Here is a 24,725-nt window from a genome sequence, read left to right as displayed (position 1 = left end):
ATAGCTCCGTAATCTCCCCCTTCCCTCTCGCGCTCAATTCGCATCATTTCTCTCTCTTCCATCCCCGCTAATTTTCTCGACGACCTCATTTCTCAATTTTCGCTTGGTCGGAGCTGTGAATCCACCTCCTAGATTTTCAGCTTCACTCCATAATCCCCCCATCCCAATCAATTCTCCGGTTCATTCTCCTTCTCCATTCCCCTGCACCAACAATGCCTGATTCACTCTGATTCTCTCACATCCTTGCATTCCTTTGTTTTCCGCTTCATCTGTTTTGGATCCTTCTTATCTCGTATGTTTATTTTTCTTTCTTTCAATCGATCAATGTGCAATGCGTTTGTGGGTGAATGGTGTGCCACCTGATTAAGTTTGATCTATTCACTATGGTTGTTTCTACGAGGTCAATCTTTGAAAGAATTGATGTTTCTGGTGAATTTAGAAAATAAAATGTTTCAGGTGGTACTGGCATTTGTATTATAGGTTTAAGGATCTTCTTGTGCATTCTCTTTTAAGGTAGATCTGCGACTTCGCTTAGAATAAAGATTTATTGATTCGAGTCAAATTAAGACCACTAGCTTTGTGACCCGACATTCTTATTGGGTCGCGGAAAATTGAATTAGGTTGAATACAGAAGGACGATTGGAAATCAATTTTTTTTTTTTTTTTTTTCACGTAGTTTGCTTGCGATGGAAGCATATTAAGTTCCACTAGCTGCATGGTGGCGTCTATATTTTTTTGTTTCCTCTGAACGGGAGTTTATTTTTCTGAACACGGTGAATAAAAGCGTCAACTTGTGTTTATTTTTTTAGTCCGTCTCTCTGAAATTAGTCCGTGGGTTCTATCTTTTCATGAAAATCTTACGAAGTATGCCAGGTTGGGTTTATTTTGACTGACCTGCCCGATGAACGTTAAGATGAATTTCACTTGGAACTTATATCTATTGTCTATACAACACATTCTTTTAGAACTTCTATGCAGCGACGATATTTACAAATTTTATTCTATCCAGATTGTTTGTATTTGGTGAATTGCCATCGATGAAGTCTTGTCTTAAGAGATATCTGTTTTTTTTTTTCAAACAATTTTTTGTTCAAAATATTATTTTCTTATTCTGATAATTACTTGTTGAGTGGTCAACTTAGAAGAGGGTATTCTATGGATTGAATAGTGTATTATTGAATCAGATTTATTGTTGTAATAAGATAAACTATTTCTCTCTTGTAGATGGCGATCGTTCTACAAATATGAATAAGTAATTTGCTGGATCTATAAGACAGAGAAGCATGGAAGAAGACGAAGAAACTAAAACAGCTGCTGAAAATTCTGAGAATGATTCAGACAATGCAGTTACTAGTGACGCACAGAAGACCTCCCAAGCATTTCAAGACGACACAAATGTCGACAGTGATAAAGTCAATATAGTTAATGATGGTCTAGTCTTGGGAGAGGTTACTACTGTCACTACAGTTGAAGATGAAGATCAGTTTGAGCAGGTATGTTTGAAAGACCAGGGGAAGACTGTCGATGAATTATCTGGGGGTCTTTTAGATTCAGAGCGATCTTCAAATTCTGAAGATGCAAGGCTTTCTTCTGGTGCATTCCAAGAATCTTCCCAATATACCACTAGAACATCTGGTGCGGAATCTGACGACTCTACAGTTGGTCAACTACAATATGACAGCCATTCTCTTAGTCCAGGGGCTGATAAGAGGCTGGGCCATTCTATTAAACCGTCAACCTCATCAGCTAGTTTCGACTCTGGATATTCTCCTCTTGGTTCACCACAAAAATTTAAACCAAAATCTGTAATGCCGAATGTGTCTCCGGAGTTGTTGCATTTGGTAGATTCTGCAATCATGGGGAAGCCTGAGAGTTTAGATAAATTGAAGAATGTTGTGAGTGGTAAGGAAACTTTTGGCAGCAGTGAGGAAATGGAGGGTGTTGCCTTTTCGGTAGTCGACTCTCTTCTTGCGACAATGGGTGGTGTTGAAAGCTTTGAAGAAGATGAAGAGAACAATCCTCCTAGCGTAATGCTAAATTCTCGTGCTGCCATAGTTGCTGGGGAGCTTATTCCTTGGCTTCCTTGTCTGGGTGATAATGAGATGATCATGTCCCCAAGGACTAGAATGGTCAGGGGACTGCTTGCTATTTTGCAGGCTTGTACCAGAAACAGAGCAATGTGTTCTATGGCTGGTCTGTTGGGAGTACTTTTGAGGTCAGCTGAAACAGTTTTTGTGCAGGATGTAGGTTCCTCGGACAAATTGAGTTGGGATGGAGCTCCTTTATGCTATTGCATTCAGTATTTGTCAGGGCATTCACTAAATGTTTCAGACTTGCGTGCATGGTTTCAAGTTATTACAAGTACACTGACCACCAAATGGGCAGCTAAGTTATTGCTTGCATTGGAGAAGGCATTGTGTGGAAAAGAGTCAAAGGGACCTGCAAGTACATTTGAGTTTGATGGTGAAAGCTCTGGTTTGCTAGGTCCAGGGGAAAGTCGTTGGCCCTTTTCAAATGGTTATGCATTTGCCACATGGATTTATATTGAGTCATTTGCAGACACATTAAATACAGCTACTGCTGCCGCAGCAATTGCTGCTGCAGCAGCAGCCAAGTCTGGAAAATCATCTGCCATGTCGGCTGCAGCAGCTGCAAGTGCACTTGCTGGTGAAGGAACAGCACACATGCCCCGTCTTTTTAGTTTTTTATCTGCTGATAATCAAGGAATTGAGGCATATTTTCATGCACAGTTTTTGGTTGTTGAATGTGGCAGTGGAAAAGGAAGGAAGGCCTCATTACATTTTACTCATGCATTCAAGCCACAATGCTGGTACTTTATTGGCCTGGAGCATACTTGCAAGCAAGGGCTTATTGGAAAAATTGAGAGTGAGTTAAGGTTGTATATTGATGGGGTATTGTATGAAAGTCGGCCTTTTGAGTTCCCTCGAATCTCCAAACCACTTGCATTTTGCTGCATTGGAACAAACCCACCTCCTACAATGGCTGGTTTACAGCGCCGTCGTCGCCAGTGCCCTTTGTTTGCTGAGATGGGGCCCATTTATATCTTCAAAGAATCAGTTGGTGCAGAAAGGATGACGCGCCTAGCATCTAGAGGAGGAGATGCACTACCTTCTTTTGGTAATGGGGCTGGACTACCATGGCTTGCAACGAATGATTATGTGCATCACATGGCAGGAGAGAGTTCTCTTTTAGATGCAGATATTGCAGGATGCCTTCACCTTCTTTATCACCCTAGTTTGCTTAATGGTCGTTTTTGTCCAGATGCTTCACCCTTAGGTGCTGCAGGTTAGTGAATTTTAATGCCTTTGAGTGTTTTATTTAAGAAATGACAGGCTACATATGGATCAGGAGGGCTATGAAATGTAGTTATCTTGGTTACTTAATGATTGTTTGGAGCATGGGTTAGGCTTAGGGTGAGTTTGACTTCCTAAGTATAACCATGTTTGGGATGGGGTTTTCTAAGTCAAAATTTGACTTGGCAAATCCACAGGCTTGAATTGCAAGTCAAAATGTCCTACTTTATAGTTTCTTAAACCGACACCCGAAGTTCAGTTTCCTAAATCCTCTAGGTTTAAGATGTTGAATCCATGTCCCAAACAGCCAGTTGGTACCTAAATGTATTGATGTGTACATGCATGTTTTCCCAAATTCCATCTTTGATCTTTTGACTACTCTGCTTGTCGGTCATCCTTTTGGTGGCTCCAAATGTATTATTTGGTTGGCTTTGATGCATGCTTTTTCTGAGCTCTTTGGGGCAAATGAAACGGTCAGTCTTTTTAGGAATTCTGCCTCTACTTTTATGTGTTGTCTGGGTACAGTTCTTACTTCTGTCTATAACTGGTGTAAATTTGAGTCTTCTTTTACTTCTTATTCTTTATCTTTTTTGCTTTCCAACTGGAAAGATTTCTTGTACTCACCTTTAGGTATTGGGTTTTCCCTTTTCAATGATGTGTTTCTTTCTCCAAGAAAATGTGTACATGCATGTTAGTCAGATTTGATAGTTCTTCACTCAGCTGGCTTTCTTGAAACCAGGGACTTCTAAACTTCTTTATGGAATGTTACACGATATCCCTTTTCATGCTGTTTAACTTACATTTCTTTCATGATTCAGGTACACTAAGAAGACCTGCTGAGGTTCTTGGGCAAGTCCATGTTGCTACAAGAATGCGACCGGTGGAGGCTCTGTGGGCCTTGGCTTATGGAGGTTCTATGTCTTTACTTCCTCTGGTAGTAAGCAATGTGGATGAAGCTAGCCTGCAACCCCAAGAAGGGAGCAATCCTCTTTCTTTTGCCACGGCTAATCTTGCTGCCTCAATATTTCGAATAATCTCCATGGCTGTTCAACACCCAAAGAATAATGAAGAATTCTCTCGTGTTAGAGGACCTGAGATTCTTTCAAGAATTTTAAACTATCTTCTGCGGACTTTGTCCTCGCTTGATCCTGGAAAGCACGATGGAGTTGAAGATGAGGAACTCGTTGCTGCCATTGTCTCTCTGTGTCAGTCCCAAAAGAGCAATCACATACTTAAAGTGCAGCTCTTTAGCACCTTGTTATTGGATTTGAAAATATGGTGTTTATGCAACTATGGACTACAAAAAAAGCTTTTGTCATCACTTGCTGACATGGTTTTCACAGAGTCATCTGTAATGAGGGAGGCCAATGCTATTCAAATGCTTCTTGATGGCTGTAGAAGATGTTACTGGACAATTTATGAAAAGGACTCTGTCAATACCTTTTCTTTAAATGAAGATCAACGTCCAGTAGGGGAAGTGAATGCGTTAGTTGATGAACTGTTAGTGGTAATTGAACTTCTAATAGTAGCAGCTCCTCCCTCATTGGCTTCGGATGATGTTCGCTGTTTGCTTGGTTTCATGGTTGATTGTCCACAACCAAATCAGGTATACATACCTTATGAATTCACAATTGGCACTTGAGAATGGGACAGATAACTTTTTTCATTCTGAATTTTCTCCTTAGGGATTGGTATAGAATCCTCAAGCTTTAACCTGTTATCAATCTTAAACACTGCAATATCAGCAATTTGTTGCCTATATATATATATAGATAGATAGAAACAACTTTCATTGAGAAAATCATGAAAGAATACACAAGCATACAAAAAAAAAAAGCGTACAAAATGAGAGCTCCTTTACAAGAAGGGACTCCTGCTATGCAAAATAATCGGTCACATTTGACCATTAAAAAAACTCTGACTACAAAATTCCTGGTCACATTTGCAGCCCACAATTTATATCGACTTTCATCTAACTCACCTTTGGCATCTGGTAGTTGTATGCTTGAAATGCATCATTCCATTCCTCAGGGATGTGCTTCTTATTGGGTGGCTTGTAAAGACGTAGACACTGGACACAACTGTTTATATTCTTGGCAAATTTGGGGAAAATTATTTGACACGTTCATAAATCAGGAGGTGGTTTTTGGCATAAATTTTAAGTAAAACAAATCTAAAATCTAGGATTAGGGATGGGTGTTGATTTTTAACTTTAGTTGTTTGTTACCATCGATAACTTTCATTGTTATTGATATTAGCCAATATGAAGAGCTCTTTTGATATCTTTTGTTCTCTGGATGAGGGAGGAGATCTTATTCATCTTTTATCGCAGACCTATTGTTTGTTGTTGAAAGAAGTGCCCTCCATTTCTTGTGCTTGGTTCTTATACAATGAAAAATGATTTGAAAATTTCTAACTTCTTTCTAACTTGGCTCTTGCTAGGTTGCGAGAGTATTACATTTAGTGTACAGGTTGGTGGTGCAGCCGAATACTTCTAGAGCTCAGACTTTTGCGGAGGCTTTCATAGCATGTGGTGGAATAGAAACACTTCTTGTTCTCTTACAGCGGGAAGTCAAAGCTGGTGATGTCAGTGATCCGGAAGTTATCACAACTCCTGAAACTTCATTTTTCCACGAGTCTGGTGTAGACAGTGGGGATGGAGTCCCCGAGAGAATCCTTGATGGTGATATTGGAGCTGTGGAAGAAGAGAAACTGAATGTACCTGAGAAAGATTGGCAATTTGAATCAACTGAAATTGGTGGTGTGAGACACTTTGGTGCTGCCTCTCCTGGTGTGAGAATTGAGAGGATGCTATCTATTTCTGAGAGTTCTTTTGTCAAGAATTTAGGTGGTATAAGTCTTTCAATTACTGCTGACAATGCGAGAAATAACGTTTACAATGTGGACAAAAGGGATGGAATTGTTGTTGGGATCATTGGACTTGTAGGAGCTCTAGTAGCATCTGGGCATTTGAAATTTGATTCTTTTTCTCCTTCAGATGCAACAACTAACATTTTGGGTAGTGGGCTTCCTGATGGAGGTAGTAGTATGTTTGATGATAAAGTTTCACTGCTACTGTATGCTCTTCAAAAGGCTTTCCAAGCAGCACCTAATAAGCTTATGACGAACAATGTGTACACAGCTTTGATGGGGGCATCGGTATATCATCTTGTTCTGTGTCTAAATAATTCATACCTTCCTAATAAGCTCCAAAAAGAGTACTCAACGAATGTGTGCTTACTTTTTTAGAAATAGATACAAAACTTTTCATTAAGGGAATGAAACGAGACTAAGGCTCTGAGATACAAAATCAATGAATGTGTGCTTTCATGTGCAAGTCTGAGAAAACGATTCAACTGGATTGGGGGAGTTTAATCTTTCCTGTTTCTTTTAGGATAGGTTTGTTTAGATCACCTATTTGTTTTAGTATATACTTTTTCTATGTCATGCATATATTTGTACATATTATCTCTTGCCCGCTCATGGAGATTAATTCAATGTCTATTGAGGGTTGGAATTCTTGTCCTAAAATTGTATTTTTTCATGTGTTTCACTTTTACCTTTGATGAAAGCGTTTTTTCAATCTCTAGGAAAGAAAAAGTCATTTAGAAATGAATTATAAAACATCTGCATTTTCTGGTGGGTAGAATTACCGGGAAATCATATAAAGATAACTTATAGATATTTTGTGAAACAAGATACCAAGTAGACGCAAAGAAATAAAAGACATATGTTCTCATGCCTCTTTGCCTTTTGCAGTACTTGTGTCCATGAGTTTTCCTTCTCGAATGTGCATCTTCAAATATTTTATGATTTTTTTGTTTAATGATGTAACTTCTGAAAATGACATTCATAATTGCGTTATTCCTTTTCTTTTTCCAGATTAATGCTTCTTCGACTGAAGATGGGCTAAACTTTTATGATTCTGGTCATCGCTTTGAACACCTACAACTACTGCTGGTTCTTTTACGCTCACTTCCCTATGCATCAAGGGCTTTCCAATCCCGAGCACTGCAGGTATGCCCAATGATAACTAGGCATTGTTTCTTGTTACATGCTGCAATCTCTGTTTTTTAGGAACTGTAATGAATATGGTTTATTATCTTTCTATTTTTCATCCTTCTAGAACTGGAAACACATTTTGTAATTGGATTTGGTCCTTCGGTGGACCATAGCCTTTTCCATCAGTTTGTTCTCTGCCGTTATTCATCAATCATCATACTACTTAGTCTCTCATCCACAAAAAGGAAAAGGTATCATGTAAGGAAATTTATGAGTTGCATGGAAATTTCCTTGCATAGGTTTGGTACTGCACTGGAATCTATCCATGCATATTTTTTCTTGAAAAGGAAACATAACTTTTCATTGTTAAAATGCTAAGGAACTAATGCTCAAAGAGGCTAATCTATCCATGCATGTTAAAAGCTTTTTTTTTTTCCTTCTTGGTTGTCTACAATGATTATATTGTCGTTAATGTCATGAAAAGTATCATAAATTGTGTTATTTTGAATGAAATAGATACAACTATACCAGCTGTTTGTTCACAATTAGTTAGGTTGAAAAACAATTGGCCGATTATTTAGTTACAGCAGTCAGTCGATTAACAAAACTAACAACCAACCCAACCTCTTGATAACCAAGTAACTTACCATTTTCAGAAGATGGGAACTTAAGTTTACAACTAAGAGGGGACCACGTCAGTCATTGTGCACCTTACTCAGTAGTTGTGGACTGTGGTAGTTGTTGTTTTCTTCTTTAAATTATTTTTTATGTTTAAAAAAAGGGATTAGCACAAAATTTATGGAGGGAAAAATCAAAGAATACACGAGAACAAAGAAAATGGATGCAGCAACCCAGGCCAACAAAAAGGATGGGTTACACAAGGTGACAAGGGAAACCCAAAAAGGAGCCAAACTAAGCTAAATAGACAAAAAAACTATTTGTTGCTTCTTGAGAGATGTGTGATAGAATGCATACGACTTTAAATAGTTTCAGGCATGTTCAACTTGATGAGAATTTCAAGAGTTTCCTATCACTCCGTATTCTAGACCTTCTATTACAGCCAAGAAAATTCCCATCTACTCAAGATCTTCCTATTGACTCTGATACATCTCTCCCCCCCACCCCACCCATCAGTCATTGACTAGTGACTAGCCCCAGTGACCCACTGAATGCATGTGATTTAAAAGAGTTTCATGTGTGTACAGCTTGATGAAAATTTCAAGAGTTTCCTACTACTCCTTAAAATCTCCTTATTCTAGACCTTCTAATACATCCAAAAAAACTTCCATTTACTCAATTTACTCTCATAATACATCTTGGATACGTCTCCCCCCATCAGCCACTGATTAGCCCACGGCCTTCACTCAATGCATCAAATTATCTATAAAGCAAGTTATTCCCTGACCCATCCACCCACACACGTTTCGTACCGTACACATCAATAATGAGATCCATCGATGTGCTTATGTGGAATCAGTTAAACACTGTTAGATTTCTGATTTTCATTCACTGTTGCTGTTGTTTTTAGTCATTCATCTCTCCATATTTAATTGATTATTGTTACTGTTTTTATTGATTACCTGTTTTAGTTTCTAAACTTTTTGGTATATGATTCCAGGATCTTCTGTTTTTGGCTTGCAGTCATCCAGAAAACAGGAACAGTTTAACCAAAATGGAAGAATGGCCTGAGTGGATTCTTGAGATTTTGATTTCCAACCATGAGGTATGTTATCTGGTGTAAGTTTAGAATTTATGAACTTGACTGTGGTAGATGAATGGCCGAGTAGTACACATATCCAATTATAAATTGTATTTATGGGAATCTTGTACTACCGGTTCGTTGGGAAGGCTTTGAACATTCCTTTTACCATATTTCATTTTCCATTTCTGGCTCATTCTTTGCAGTTGGGAGAGAGCAAAAATTCTCAGACTACAAGTGTCGGAGATGTGGAAGATCTTATACATAATTTTCTGATCATCATGTTAGAGCATTCAATGCGCCAGAAGGATGGATGGAAGGTGAAATTTTATTTTCCTGTTCTTTCGCATAAAACTGGTTAAATCTTATTTTATTTTGTGACTATCATGTTGATCGTATTACCTCCTTATATCTAGTTTCAATCAGTCATATTTATTTTTGTTCTGTCACCACTTCCATTTTTCAGGATATTGAAGCTACAATTCATTGTGCAGAATGGCTCTCTATTGTGGGTGGTTCAAGTACAGGGGATCAACGAGTGAGGTACCACATTTATCACAAACCCTTTTTCTTTTCTAACATTGAAAAAACCATTTCTATTTCATTGTAGTCACTGAATCCACTTCATTCAAAAACCTCTTTCCTAAAGAAAAGTGAGGGGTTCAGAATTCAGATTGACTGTTTTCTAGATTTGTTTTTCAGTATTTCATTCAGTTATTGATAGTCACATCTTAAATGCTCTTTTGCGTCTGCGATTAGTAATTGACGATGCATTATAGACAGTAGGAAGATCACTCGATATACTCTTCTACTTAGAGTTGATGCAAAAGCTGAGCCCTAATTATTAATTATACCACTGAAAATCTGTGAACCACTTCAACATGGTACTATCTCACTTTGATATCTCTTTAGAGCTGCAAATTGAAGTGCGATCACCTCTTGTCCTCGTTCTCACCCAGCATATTAAAGAACTTGGTTGTCTTTTAAAAGGAGACAACCTCATTTATTAATAAACAATTAGACAAAAGCTCATGGTACAAGAGAATTATACACTGAGCAAACAAAACAAAACCAAAAAGGATCAGGAGGTGCACCTAGGAATCTCAACTAGGATGACACCCCCTTAGTACCCATATCATAACCAAACAAAGAAGGGGACTAAACAATAAGTACTGTCCAAGTGAATGCTAACACAACTAACACATCTCAAAAGGAAACATAGAAACAAATTCTAATATGAAGGTGGAAAGACGAAGGCCTGCCAATTAGTAGGATATCTGTAAATGGAAGAAGGATAAGAGGACGTGGTCGAAACTGAATCAATAATCAAGGTGGAAAGCTGAAGCCCTGCCAATTAGTAGGATATCTTGCAAAGAGAAGTCTTTAGACTGTCTACATAGAGAGCACCACAAAGAGGCATTCAGCAAAGCGATCTCGTATCTATCGGACCGAAAAGAGACTTTATTGTAAAGGCCCAATGCTTTCTCTCAAACTATAGTTCTGCCATAAGGGCCTCGACTGCAATGCAACATTGAAGGTCTGAAAGAGTTTATTTCGACATTTGATAGCTTAAACTCATTCGATCAAAATGTGCTGAAGAACCTCGTGAAATTTGTCGAGTTGGTCGTGTGTTTGCAAAAGCCTTGTCCTAGTCAAAAGAAACGAAAAAATCTGTCAAGCAATGATCTTGAAACTACTCTTCCTTCTTTTGACCATGTAAACTTCCCATTTAAGAAAGGAACTTGAATGAGTTTTGGTTCTTCAATGAAACTATTGAATTTCCTCATGCAGTGTGACATTCTACCTTTTGGGAAGCGCTCTCCTCCTGATTTGGTCATATTAAAAACTCCTCCCAAACACCAAACTTCTGCACTAAATCAAATGAGGGAAAGAAACTTCAGCCAAATGACTTTCTTCTCTCTGTAGTCGGTTGGACCGTAAATAATGGTTACCCAACACAATGATCTGCATTTGACTGATATCAAGTAGCCCTTTTTCAAAACTTCAATAGCAGAAAGTTAACTTTCATCCCACATGGTCAACATTCCTCCTCATTTTCCATGAGCTTCAAAGGAGATCCAGCCAATTCCTTTCGAGCTCCACAGTGCTTTGAAAAGATTAAGTCAACCTCCACTTGTTTGGTTTCCTTGCTTCACTGATTCTCTGACGTTCAAATCAAGCTAATCAAATTAAAACACAGGCTTCAATAGACTGAAACAAAGTTCCTTATTTTCTACTTCTCTGACATCTCAATTCAATTTAATATCACTTGCTTCAATGAACGGAACCATATGGAGGGAGTGCTGTTAGCCTCTGCCTTGCTGGACTCCTTTTTTTTTCTAGTGAAAGAAATAAATTAGCAAACTCAGTTCCAAAGGAATCTATGTCCTCTGCCTCTCCACTTTGCACCCCTGCTTCCTCTATACAAAACTCATCTTCTGGTATTAGTTCTTCATGACTGACTTTGGACACTCGGTCTTTATCCTCGGACCCTTCCTCTACCGCCCTTGAATTTGTTGAGGATGGACATGGAACACCTCTCACAAAATCACAATTTGAGCCTGGGATTTTGAAGGGAGAATGATGAAATTGAGTGTTTGAAGAGGAAGGGGATGGACTAGTTGAGCTTTATAAGTTATAAGCTTTCTTTTAGATGTCATTGTATTAGATTGATGACAGAGTGCTAGAAACCAAGGAGGTTTTATTCAATTAGGATCATGTTGTTTTTTCTACTTCACGTGTTTGCTTTACACAAGTACTTTAATTTTCAGTGATGAAATTCCAGTTGTGTGAAAATTTTCCCTTCCCCCACTTCGATTTAATATTATTGTTGCTTTGACATTAGACGATTCTGCTTGCTGTTTGGTTTTTAGTACATTTAATGTCTAGTAATAATCTTGGATTATTTCTGGAAAATTATTTATTGAAACTTTCATTTTCTTTTGTACAAATTTTGTTCTTGTTTAAAGACGTGAAGAATCATTGCCGATATTTAAAAGAAGACTATTGGGTGGTTTGCTGGACTTTTCTGGGAGGGAATTGCAGGCTCAGGTAGCTCTCTTTCTTGGAGATTTCCTCAGTTTGAAACATGCAATAATAATTCTGTTGTGGTATCAAGACATTCATTCTTGTTCCTGTTTCTTTTTGAGTATGATATGTATCTTCTGTGTCTTCATTATGGTATTAACTGAAGTTCTGTGAAGCTGCATTATTTGAATTATTTTAAATCAGAAGGAAAATGTAATACTTCTGTTTATGCTTCATTTTATCTTCACTTAGAGTTATTCCTTTGCATATTAGCATCCTTCTAATCTCTCACATCTGCTGAATGTCTCAACTTGTTCAATAAGAGTATGGATAATTTAGGCTGTCTCTTGCTTTTCTCTGTTCTTTTATACAATGGAACTTAATATTTGTTCATTATTGGCAGACTCAAGTCATTGCTGCAGCAGCTGCTGGTGTGGCAGCTGAGGGGTTATCACCAACAGATGCCAAGGCTGAAGCAGAGAATGCTGCACAGCTTTCAGTATCTTTGGTTGAGAATGCAATTGTGATATTGATGCTTGTTGAGGATCATTTGCGGTTACAGAGCAAGTTATCATGTGCATCAAGTGTTGCAGATGGTTATACATCTCCTCTTTCGCTTGTGTCTCCACTGAATAACCGCTCAAATTCTTTGAGCAGTATTGGCGGTCGAGAGCCACAAGAAATTACAAGTGTCCGTGGATCAATATCTGAGCCCAGTGGACTACCTCTTGATGTATGTCTAAATTTCTTTATTAACTTTAAAGACAGAAGTCAGCATTGTATTTACTGTCCTATTGTTTTGCCACTTGAGCCCTTTTTTTTTCTTTTTCTTTTTTCCTTACTTTTCCTCCTCCTCTTTCCTTGTGGTCGGTAAACTGCATGCACACACAACACTAGAAAATTTTTAATTCTAGAGTTGGATTTAAGGGTTAAGACAGTTTTCAACTTCAATGCCAATGGTTAAAAATGACCTTACTGGAATAGGATTAGTTCTATAGGTTGTACAAAATGTGTCTTTGAGTTCTAAGCTCAATGGTTCAAAAACTCTGTGGAACCATCTCTCACATTATTATTTAACAAGTTTTTTTCACCAAAGTAGTGAACTGCAGAAAGAGGGATCTCTCGGTACAAAAGTGTATTTTCTTGTGCACTATTGACATATCTTTGGATAAGCTGGCTAATTTATGAAATAAATGATCAAATTTCTTTTTTTCACTGTTTCTTCCTTGTAGACTATGATTTTTTGAACTGACGTTGATATTGTTTGAGTCAGGTTCTTGCTTCAATGGCTGATGCAAATGGGCAAATTTCTTCTGTGGTAATGGAGCGCCTCACTGCAGCAGCAGCAGCTGAGCCTTATGAATCTGTTTCATGTGCTTTTGTATCTTATGGTAGCTATGCGACAGACTTAGCAGACGGTTGGAAGTATAGGAGTCGATTATGGTATGGTGTTGGTCTCCCTTCAAATAAAGCCCTCTTTGGTGGTGGAGGCAGTGGATGGGAATCTTGGAGGTTTTTGGAAAAAGATAATAGTGGGAATTGGATCGAACTTCCTCTGGTAAAGAAATCTGTGGCCATGCTTCAAGCTTTACTCTTAGATGAATCAGGACTCGGTGGTGGTCTTGGAATAGGTGGAGGATCAGGTACTGGAATGGGTGGAATGTCTGCGCTCTACCAGTTGTTAGATAGTGACCAACCATTCTTATGCATGCTTCGAATGGTGCTTCTGTCAATGAGGGAGGATGATAATGGTGAAGATGGTATACTCATGAGAAATATAAGTATAGATGATGGAATTCCAGAAGGAAGAAAACCACGGTCAGCTTTACTTTGGAGGTATAAATACTGAATATTTTCTTAGGATGATGTAGCTATATTTCAGCATATGCAATTTAAATGTGAAACTTGAGATAGATTTTAGAAGTTAGTTTTGGATCAATATTTGGCATAAATAACTCAACGTTAGTTCTTTTACAATTCTCAACCCACTATTGTATGTCATTTAAAGCAAGGGCAATCGTTCTCTCTTCTCTGATTGTTTTCAATTAGTTGTGATTTCTGTAGAGTAAAATGGTTGGTATGAAGTTCTTACGTTTCCTGTATTCTAAATATTTTCTCTTATCCAGAAACACATGTCAGCATTACACTTACCTCATCATTGCAATTCAATTTTATTTTATTTTTATCTAGTTCTTTTTCCTTCAGAATAATGGATCTAATAGTCATTATTTGTTGCCAGTGTGCTTTCCCCTGTTCTTAACATGCCAATATCTGATTCCAAGAGGCAGAGAGTGTTGGTTGCTTCTTGTGTTCTCTATTCGGAGGTTAGTGATTAGAATAACTATTCCATGAGGTTCAGTTCCTACTTGCTTTATCTGTAACTTTTGCAATATGCGGTTATCATTGTTTGAGCTTGACCAAGTATCTGTCACAGCAATATTTGATTGCTTGGTTCTGTATTATTCTTCTTTGCAAATAGGTGTTCATGTTCTATTACATTGCCTTGTTCAAACTTTTTCATACAGGTTTGGCATTCAGTTGGCAAGGATAGAAACCCTCTTCGAAAGCAGTACCTTGAGTCTATTTTACCACCGTTTGTTGCCATTTTGAGGAGGTGGCGGCCTTTATTGGCTGGAATTCATGAACTTGCCACTGCAGATGGTTTGAATCCTCTAACTGTTGATGACCGGGCATTAGCTGCTGATACCCTGCCAATAGAGGTATTCAGAACATTATTAGCAATAACAATCTTAAAATGTGCTTAAATCTTATTTTCCTTGTTTCTTTCAGACCAAAGAGAAATTATTTCAAGGCAATGCTTACCAATTTCCTATCAAATGTAAAAACAGGGGAAAGAATAGAGGACACAAGAAGCAATGCTTCCAATTTTGAGTGTGAAATACATTAAACTTATTTTGTTAATAAATCTTCCAAGCAAATGGGAAATACATTAAACTGATATTCCAAAAGAGAATGACATTTATGACAATGATAATAAATCTTGAGTGTGAAGTATGTAAGCTAATTTTGTTAGCATATAAAATGCATCAACCCATTTACTTCGGAATTTCTTCTGGTATAAAAATGATATATATGTTTTAATACGTATATTTTTATAAACATGTCCTTGCTGTGTTTGTGTTCTAGATTTTTAAAAATGACGTGTCACTTTGTCATGTCGTAATCATATTTGTGTTTCTCAGGTTGTTTGTCTTTAATCTTTTATCATTCTTTTGAGTGACATCATTATTTGCTATCCTTGACTCGCGTAAGAGAGTATCTTCCCCTTTTCATATATCAACATGTTCCATTATTTTCATTCTTATCACTACTTTTCTTTTCCCACTTAGGGTTTACTAAATGAGATTTTGTCTTTGTCAGGCTGCTCTTGGCATGATAGCTCCAGCATGGGCTGCTGCATTTGCATCGCCACCAGCGGCCATGGCATTAGCAATGATTGCTGCTGGTGCCTCTGGTGGGGAAACTACAGCTCCTGCCACAACATCACAACTAAGGCGAGACAGTTCCTTGCTTGAGAGGAAAACAACTAGGCTCCACACATTTTCCAGCTTTCAAAAACCTTTGGAGGTGCCTAACAGACCACCATCTTTACCAAAGGACAAGGCTGCTGCAAAAGCAGCTGCCTTGGCAGCTGCACGTGATTTGGAGCGTAATGCAAAGATTGGTTCAGGAAGGGGTCTTAGTGCAGTGGCCATGGCCACATCAGCACAGAGGAGAAATACTGGTGACACGGAACGTGTAAAGCGATGGAATAATTCAGAAGCTATGGCAGTTGCCTGGATGGAATGTTTGCAACCATTTGACACAAAATCAGTCTATGGGAAGGATTTTAATGCTTTATCTTATAAATTCATTGCTGTTCTTGTTGCAAGTTTTGCCTTAGCAAGGAACATCCAGCGATCTGAGGTCAATATCATCTTCTTCTTCTCTCTTCCTCTCTCTGGTTTTGCCTGTGTGTAATGGCTTTGTTTATGTTTCTGACTCTTCAGGTTGATAGGCGAACCCAAGTTGATGTTATTGATCATCATCGCATGTGCAAAGGAATTCGTGCGTGGAGAAAATTAGTGCATTACTTGATAGAAATGAAATGTCTCTTTGGTCCGATTGGGGAACATTTTTCCAAACCTTCACGTGTATGTTATGAAATGTTGTCCCAAGTGAAGATTAATATTTTACATTTTGCTGCATTCATACTGATTTAAGGGACTGGAGCTTTTTTTAGCTACATTTGTCTGGGCTGCATTTGTCACTGATGCATGAATATCAATTTTTAGGTTTTCTGGAAGCTAGATTTGATGGAAAGTTCTTCCAGGATGAGACGATGCTTGAGGAGGAATTACAGAGGATCTGATCATTGCGGTGCTGCTGCAAATTATGAGGATCAAGTTGACTTGAAGAATGGGGAAGAGGCATTGAGCTCATCAAATGCCTCTATATTAGCAGCAGATGCAATAGCTATAGAGGCAGTGAACGATGATGATGAACAAATGGAAATTGATAGTTTAGATGGCAGGACTGATGATGTAGAACAAAGTGCTGTGGATAGCTCAAAGTTGACTGAAACATCTGAACAGAACCTCCAGGCATCTGCAGAGTCTAGTAGTACACAAATTGTGAATGACCAAGAGTTAATTCAAGGTTCATCACCAGTGGCACCAGGTTATGTTCCTAGCGAGCTTGATGAGAGGATTATTCTTGAGCTTCCTTCAACAATGGTCAGGCCACTAAGGGTTATACAAGGAACTTTTCAAGTGAGTTCTTGTTTCAAACTTGAATTCTTATGGCCTCATTTCTTTCGTAGTTTATGGGAAGTTGTTACCATTATCTTGGGCATCTAAACACTGTGTTTGAGCTTGGGTAATACTTATCTATGATTAGAAAAATAGTGCTTTAATTTTTCTACTAGGGAGTGAGTTTTTAGTTAGGAGATGATTAGTAGTAGTAAACAGGAGAGGGAGGGGGGATTTAATTTTAATTATTACTTCATATTAATTTTTATTAGTTAGCTACATTATTTACTAGCAATTAACTTAAGATGAATAAAATTTCACCAAGAACTTTAAAGCTGCAGTTCAGCTCATAATCAGAAATTCTCATACGAGGTTGAAGGTTTGTTTACTCGATAGAGCATGAGATCCTATCCTGGGATTTAAATAGGCCACTAAAAATTGTTATTAGTTTCGGTGGTTGCACCAATGAGTCAAATTGACATCCCTATCCGACACATTCCTAACCTAATTTCTTGAAACTTTCTACAAAATGATCTCTCTTTCAGTTTGTTCTACTTGCACATCCTTTTTCTTATTTGATGAGAAACATCAATTCTTCATTTCATAACTTGTATGGATAGTGAACTTAAAAGTGATCGTTGTATAAGTTATCATTATTCTATATTGTAACTTACAAGTTCTCCATTCCTGTTTAAGCATAACGTTTTATGTTTCCCAGGTCACAACAAGGAGAATCAATTTTATAGTTGATAGCAGTGATCTCAATGCAACAACGGATTCCAGCTGTAAACCAAAAGACCAGGAAAAGGACAGGACCTGGATGATGTCTTCTCTCCATCAGATTCACAGTCGAAGGTGATGTCAGGACAGTCTTATCATACTGTATATTTAATTTCCCTCTCGTTTGATATGAATTTAATTAGGCAATTCTTTGTTATAGAACTCTTGAGTTCTAGGTAAAAATTACAAGTTTTGTCCTTCAATTCTTAATTTGATCAATTTGTCATATAATCTGTACATTAAATTTCAATCTTTATTCCCAAACCATTAAACAATTACACCGATGGCCATATCTCATCTCTATATTACAAAATGCCCTTGGTAATTGTTATTGGTGGTTAAAACTAACTACCTGAACTATGGCTTCAAAAGTAATAAACTAGTAGCCGTAGGAATGACAGTTAACTGATAGCTATCATACCAAAGAACCAATTATTATTTCACAGCAAGGACTGAGCTTGTAAGAACGAGCTCTAAGAAAGAATCTTTAGATTACATAGGGTGTACCGGTACTTCATATGTTCCTTGTACCATTATAACAAATAGAGGATCGAGAGGAAACTACTCTCTAACCAATGTGGGACTTTTTTTGTACTAACGGTATTCTACTTTCCCATTGCAGGTATCTCCTAAGAAGGAGTGCTCTTGAACTGTTTATGGTTGATAGATCAAACTACTTTTTTGATTTCGGGGTAGACTTTACATGCCTCTAGTTACTTTTTTCCTCCTTTTTTTATGTTTGCTCCTCCATCCCCATAATTTTTCAGTAGAACCTGACTGACCATTTTTTCCCGTATGTCCTTTTCTGCTATTAAGAGTACCGAGGGACGGAAAAATGCGTATAGAGCAATTGTTCAAGTTCGACCTCCTCATTTGAATGATGTATATCTAGCAACTCAGGTTAATAGCTTGTTCCTTATGACTCTGGTTAAGTTGCTGCATCTGTGTGTTACATTGACTATTGTACAATTAATCATCCTCTCCTTTTAATTATTATTCAATATCTGTTGCTTGCAGCTTATGCCAAATTCATCTGATATTTGATTTTTTTTTCACATTTTTCCTGAATACAACATTCTAAGCATTATCATGTCTGGAGACCTGATTTCTAATAAAAGAACTGGTTCATGATATCAATCATTGTGATCTCAGTGAGCTTAACTGACATGTGAAGAATCTGATCAGATGATTGGTAGTTGGCCTTGTAGCATGCTTTATATGTGTGTTTGCCGATAAAATAAAGATAAAGAACTTTTTTTCTGCTTTACTTTCTGTATTACAGTAGTAATGATTCATTTAAATTTTATAGAGGCCTGAACAACTTCTTAAGAGGACTCAGCTTATGGAGCGCTGGGCTAGGTGGGAGGTATGTCCTAAGTTGGAATGACCTTCATTATATCATGGATTTTTTGTGTACTTTTTAAAGTTACAGCTTTAATTCTTGGATCCGAGTATGCATGTTAATAATGGCTAACATGATCAAGAATCTTTTGCAGATTAGTAATTTTGAGTATCTAATGCATCTCAATACCCTGGCTGGGCGTAGTTATAATGACATTACTCAGGTAGGTCATTTCGACAATTTTCATGTTTTGATGAGAAATATATATTTTGCACTAAAAATTGCTTTCTTTCAGTACCCAGTTTTCCCATGGATTCTTTCTGATTATACTTCAGAGAGTTTGGATCTTTCTGATCCTTCCTCATTCAGAGATCTTTCCAAGGTTTTCCCTTCAAGCTCTTCTGTTCATTCTTTTTAAACTTTTAGGAAGGCTGTCAATTTAACCATGAAACCTGAAATTCTTTTGCAGCCTGTTGGTGCACTGAATGCTGATCGTCTTAAAAAGTTCCAAGAGAGGTATTCAAGCTTTGAGGATCCAGTCATCCCCAAATTTCATTATGGTTCTCATTACTCAAGTGCTGGAACTGTACGTTCTCCATTTCTTCACCATTGGGTGCTTTATTTTACTTGTTGCTTCTAAGGAGTTTAATTGGCCAGACAAACCATTACTTATCTTTTCCTTTTTGAACTCAAAAAGGAGTTTTAAAAACATGTAAGACGAAAACCTTTGGCACGAAGAATAACATCTAGAAAGTCCCAATCAGCAGTTTCAAAAGCAATTTCAATATCTAATGTAATCACCTCACCTAGTTTCTTAGATTGAGTTGGAGTTGTGTGGGATCCAGAAAAAATTACCGCTGGAAATTTTGAACATGTAATTCAATTATGGCTTTATCTTTCCGTTCCTTTTGTAGTTGTAATTTATATTTTATGCCTAACCTTGTTTATGTCGAGAACCCAACCTATTGTATGGTATTCTGCTCTGTTCTTATTTTGTTATTCTGTATGGTAATGCACAAGTCTTTCACCTCAGCTTTGCTATACTCCGAAGCCAATCACTTTGTCCTTTCTGAATTTGAAATTTGTACATCTCTATCAATTCAAGTGGATCATACTATATATCTCTGAAATTTTCTTATTACTTCTGCAGGTGCTGTATTATCTTTTTAGAGTTGAACCATTTACAACTCTCTCAATTCAGTTGCAAGGTGGTAAATTTGATCACGCTGATCGGATGTTTTTGGATATTTCTGGTACTTGGAATGGGGTTCTGGAAGATATGAGTGATGTGAAGGAATTAGTGAGTTCGTTGATTATGAGCGTTTTATCTTATTGTATATTACGTTGTTATTAATTTGTTTTAAGAACTCATCTACTTTCATCATTTACAAGGACGACTTGATGTAATGATGTCATTATCCAATAAAATGGTACCCTTTATTTCTTGCAGGTTCCAGAGCTTTTTTACCTTCCTGAGATCTTAACGAATGAAAACTCGATTGATTTTGGCACCACCCAATTAGGGCAGAACCTTGGTAATCCTAAAGGAATATACTTACCAATTACCATTGATTATTCGTATGCCAGTAAGTTTCTCATTTAGATGTTTTTTAACATTCCAGATTTCGTCAAACTTCCTCCGTGGGCTAAAAATCCAATTGACTTTATTCACAAACATCGGATGGCTCTTGAGAGCGAGCATGTATCAGCACATCTGCATGAGTGGATTGATCTCATATTTGGGTAGGCTGTTTACTTCATTGAGGGTTTTCCTTAATCTCGTTTACTGGACTTTCAGTGTTTATAAGTTGGTATTATTGGATTTTCAGTGTTTGTAAGTTAGTATAATTTCTTAATCTTTTTTTTTTTCGATCTCTCTTCTCTCTTCAACTTTGAGCTGTTTCTGTTTGATCTGACATCTATGGGGATTTAATGAATCAGGTATAAACAACGAGGCAAAGAGGCAATATCGGCTAATAATGTCTTCTTTTACATTACTTATGAGGGCACTGTTGATATTGACAAAATATCTGACCCAGTATGTTCAACTTCGTTACAATTGGTTCCTTCAAATTTCAGGGTCTCTGTTTAACTGTTTTTTCCCCTAATTTCTGGAAACAGGCACAACAACGTGCCACACAAGATCAAATTGCCTACTTTGGTCAAACTCCATCTCAACTCCTGACTGTGCCTCATTTGAAGAAGAAGCCATTAGCTGATGTCCTCCATCTGCAGGTATATGGGAATGTCATGTTTGTACTTCTGAAAATGTACATGCAACATATACTCAATAACGATTAGGTTGTGTCTTTCTCACTTGATGTAATCCTTGTTTGTATTCAGAAAAAGGTATTCTATTCCAATGTTTGGTTGACTAAGAAACTCAGTTTGGTTGAAACCTATGCTGTTGCTAGGGAATTTACAATAAAAGAAGAAAGAGATGTCCAGAAAACCAAGAACACCCTAGAAATCCACATGTGAAACTTTAATATGGCCAAAAGAGCAACATCATTTTCCTTAGAATAGCTAGACCACCCATGGTTAGATCAAAATGTGAATATGTTGCCATATGTGTCAAGTGGAGGTTTCTTTTCCTTAAATCTTTATTTGGATATGTTGTGGCATATAGACATCTAACTTGTGAAAATTGGATTAGCAATACCCTTACTAGGGAGTCAGCTTTTTAAAGTTGAATAAAGTTTGTTATAGCTCAAATTGCAGAATAGTAGTTTAATTTTTCTTGTGTTGTGTACTGATTAGTTTGCCATTATATTTTCATATTAGACAATCTTTCGGAACCCGAAGAGTGTCAGATCGTACCCGGTTCCCACCCCAGAACGCTGCAACCTACCTGCAGCTGCGATTCATGCAACTTCAGATACTGTTGTTATTGTTGACATAAATGCACCTGCGGCACATGTAGCTCAGCACAAATGGCAACCCAACACACCTGATGGCCAGGGTGCACCATTCCTCTTTCAACATGGAAAGTCCTCATTAAACTCCACTAGTGGAACATTCATGCGCATGTTCAAGGGGCAGGCTGGTTCCACGGCTGATGAGTGGCAATTTCCCCAGGCACCGGCATTTGCTGCATCTGGAATCAGGAGCTCGTCTATTGTTTCCATTACTTGGGACAAAGACATAATCACTGGTAATTAGTTTTCATATGATGATTCAAGAATTCAAGAGGCATACGTATAAAATTATTTGCAGTTTTATGCTCATCTACGTATTCTCTAAAATAATATTTATCTAGCTCCTATTTTTTGCTTTGGAAATAGGTGGACACGTTGACAATAGTATCAAGCTAATATCCTCGGATGGAGGAAGAACACTGGAAACTGCCTATGGGCACTGTGCTCCGGTAACTTGTCTCAGTGTTTCTCATGATAGCAATTATCTAGTTACTGGATCCCGTGACACCACTTTGCTAGTTTGGAGAATACATAGGTTGTCAACCCCTCGTTCAAGTAGCGTGTCGGAAACTTCCATGGGGACGGGCATGTCCACATCAGGCAGTGGTAGTAATTTATCCTCTATATTAGCAGACAAAAGTCGGAAGCATCGAATTGAGGGTCCAATACATGTTCTTCGAGGTCACCACCGGGAAATTGTTTGCTGCTGTGTGAATTCAGATCTTGGTATTGTTGTTTCATGCTCTCAATCGTCAGATATTTTGATACATTCCATTAGGAGAGGTCGCTTGATCAGAAGGTTGGCTGGTATAGAAGCCCATGCTGTATGTCTTTCTTCTGAGGGAGTTATATTGACTTGGAACGAATCACAATGTACTCTTTCAACCTTTACACTCAATGGAAATCTAATTGCTAGAGCACCGTTTCCGTTCTCTTCCAGCATCAGTTGTATGGAAATATCTGTTGATGGGGAGAGTGCCTTAATTGGGATAAATTCATCAAGGCAAACCAATAAAACCCGCAGTAATAGCTGGGATTTTAAGTTGAAGAAGCCTGAACTTGATCTCACACCCGATGAAACCCTGGAAGACGACAGATTGGATGTTCCGGTTCCTTCTGTTTGCTTTTTGGATCTGCATACTTTGAAGGTATTAAATTGAATCAATGATTAGATAAAGCCCACTATCTCCATCCTTTTTGTTCTTTGAACGGGAATGTAAACGACAAAACTAATGACTGCTAATATGATAACTTGGATAATCTTGAGTGATACACATTCCGTGTATTTAGATAAGAAAACAATGTTGAGATTTGTCTATATCCATATCCTTGAGTGTTAAAGATACAAAAGCAACTTTCAGGTATAAGAGCGACTCTACCACGTCCTTGCCAAAAATAAAAAAAAGCCATGGAACTCGTATATGCTTATATCATTGTTATTTAGCTTTTGGACTTTATATGAATGCCATTACACTTTTCCAACACGATTGATACACATTATGTTTCTTTATCCTACAGGTTTTCCATACGCTGCGACTCAAAGAAGGGCAGGATATCACTGCGCTGGCATTAAATAAAGACAACACAAATCTTCTGGTGTCAACTGCAGATAGGCAGTTAATTGTTTTCACTGATCCCGCTGTAAGTATATAACCTTTCCATACTTCCATGGATATTTTTAGTAGTTCTAAATGATTCTGTTTCTTAATTGATTTCATGGGCCCATTTCTTTTTTTGTCTGAAATTTAGGCTTGAAAACCCATGAGTTTCTCGGTTTGTCTCAAGTTTTGTAAACTAAAAAAAATAAATTAAAAAATTTATTCTTATTTTTGGAATTTGGTTCATAATTCAAATGTTTTTAAAGGGTTGAAAATTACAGTAAAGAAATTCGAAGAAAACTAAATAGAAAAACAATATTGTTATTAATGGGATTAACTGACCTGCCTAATTTAAAACAATGTCTCGTTTTGCCTTGAAATTGTTATCCAAACAAACCCTTCACGCATAAAGAGGAAAAATCTTTGCTTTAACAATGTTAAAAACCTGTAAAAGTGAAAACAAGGTCAGGAGCTGAATTGTGTAGAATTACTATCTTTCGAAATTGTCTTGTTTTGATACTTCCTATATCATTATTCTGTTCAGTTGAGCTTGAAAGTCGTCGATCAAATGCTGAAGATTGGCTGGGAAGGTGAAGGGCTGAGCCCCCTTATAAAGTCGTAGTAGCCTTAGAGGCAACAAAGAATTCAGTACTTGTATAGTTGGACAAATTGTGCATCCTATATATTTGGCTACCACTGATACATCAATGGAAATATCTGGTTGTGGTTATTCTTTTCTCTCAAGCTCAAAGTGGAACGAGATCCAAGCCGAGGCCAGCCCTACGTTTGCTAGGTTCGCCTCTTAATTTGATGCTATATTGCACTCCTTCACGTCGTCATCACTATTGAGATGTAACTCCAGTCCTCCCTCACACTTGCTGTGCAAAATCTGGACCGTTTTGGGTCACACGTTGTAAAATATGTAATAGAAGAGAAGACTAGCCCCAAATCATATATATATATATACACGCACATATATATATATATATATATTAGCTTTTTAGATATTAGAATATTACTTACTTACTTGAGGGGTCATTCTTTATGGGATTCAGTTGTATGTATGTCATGTCACGTCACGTCACTATTAGTTGAAATTGTGAGGCTTTAGGCACTGTGCTTGAGGTTGAGCTTTCAAGTTTTGTCCATTTTTCATTTGAGAATCATACAGCAAAGAACAAAATTACCTCAAGTGCTCTTCCATTGTTGTGTATATTATATATTGATGATGTTATGTTATTAATTCTTACAGGCCACGCATATTATTAAAGACCCAAATCATGGGTATGGTAAA

General features: G+C 37.6%; 1 protein-coding gene across 1 annotated transcript; it reads left to right on the top strand.

Annotated features, from left to right (window-relative positions):
• LOC101215970 (BEACH domain-containing protein C2) lies at positions 1–24,725 on the top strand. The gene is made up of 32 exons (XM_011652478.2): positions 1–292; positions 1,225–3,306; positions 4,133–4,920; positions 5,757–6,473; positions 7,197–7,331; positions 8,935–9,039; positions 9,222–9,335; positions 9,482–9,558; positions 11,985–12,066; positions 12,446–12,775; positions 13,316–13,878; positions 14,282–14,366; positions 14,568–14,762; positions 15,424–15,969; positions 16,053–16,196; positions 16,338–16,814; positions 17,512–17,648; positions 18,196–18,265; positions 18,390–18,473; positions 18,883–18,939; positions 19,070–19,138; positions 19,211–19,297; positions 19,385–19,501; positions 20,066–20,215; positions 20,366–20,450; positions 20,538–20,658; positions 20,857–20,953; positions 21,037–21,150; positions 21,700–22,069; positions 22,200–22,981; positions 23,352–23,474; positions 23,976–24,725. The coding sequence occupies exons 2-32, from the start codon at positions 1,284–1,286 to the stop codon at positions 24,051–24,053; spliced, it is 8,922 nt and encodes a 2,973-aa protein (XP_011650780.1). The 5' UTR covers positions 1–292; positions 1,225–1,283; the 3' UTR covers positions 24,054–24,725.

This window comes from Cucumis sativus, chromosome 3 (genome assembly GCF_000004075.3).
Source record: "Cucumis sativus cultivar 9930 chromosome 3, Cucumber_9930_V3, whole genome shotgun sequence".
Classification (NCBI taxonomy): Eukaryota; Viridiplantae; Streptophyta; class Magnoliopsida; order Cucurbitales; family Cucurbitaceae; genus Cucumis; species Cucumis sativus.
This window is presented reverse-complemented; position numbering and strand designations above follow the sequence as displayed.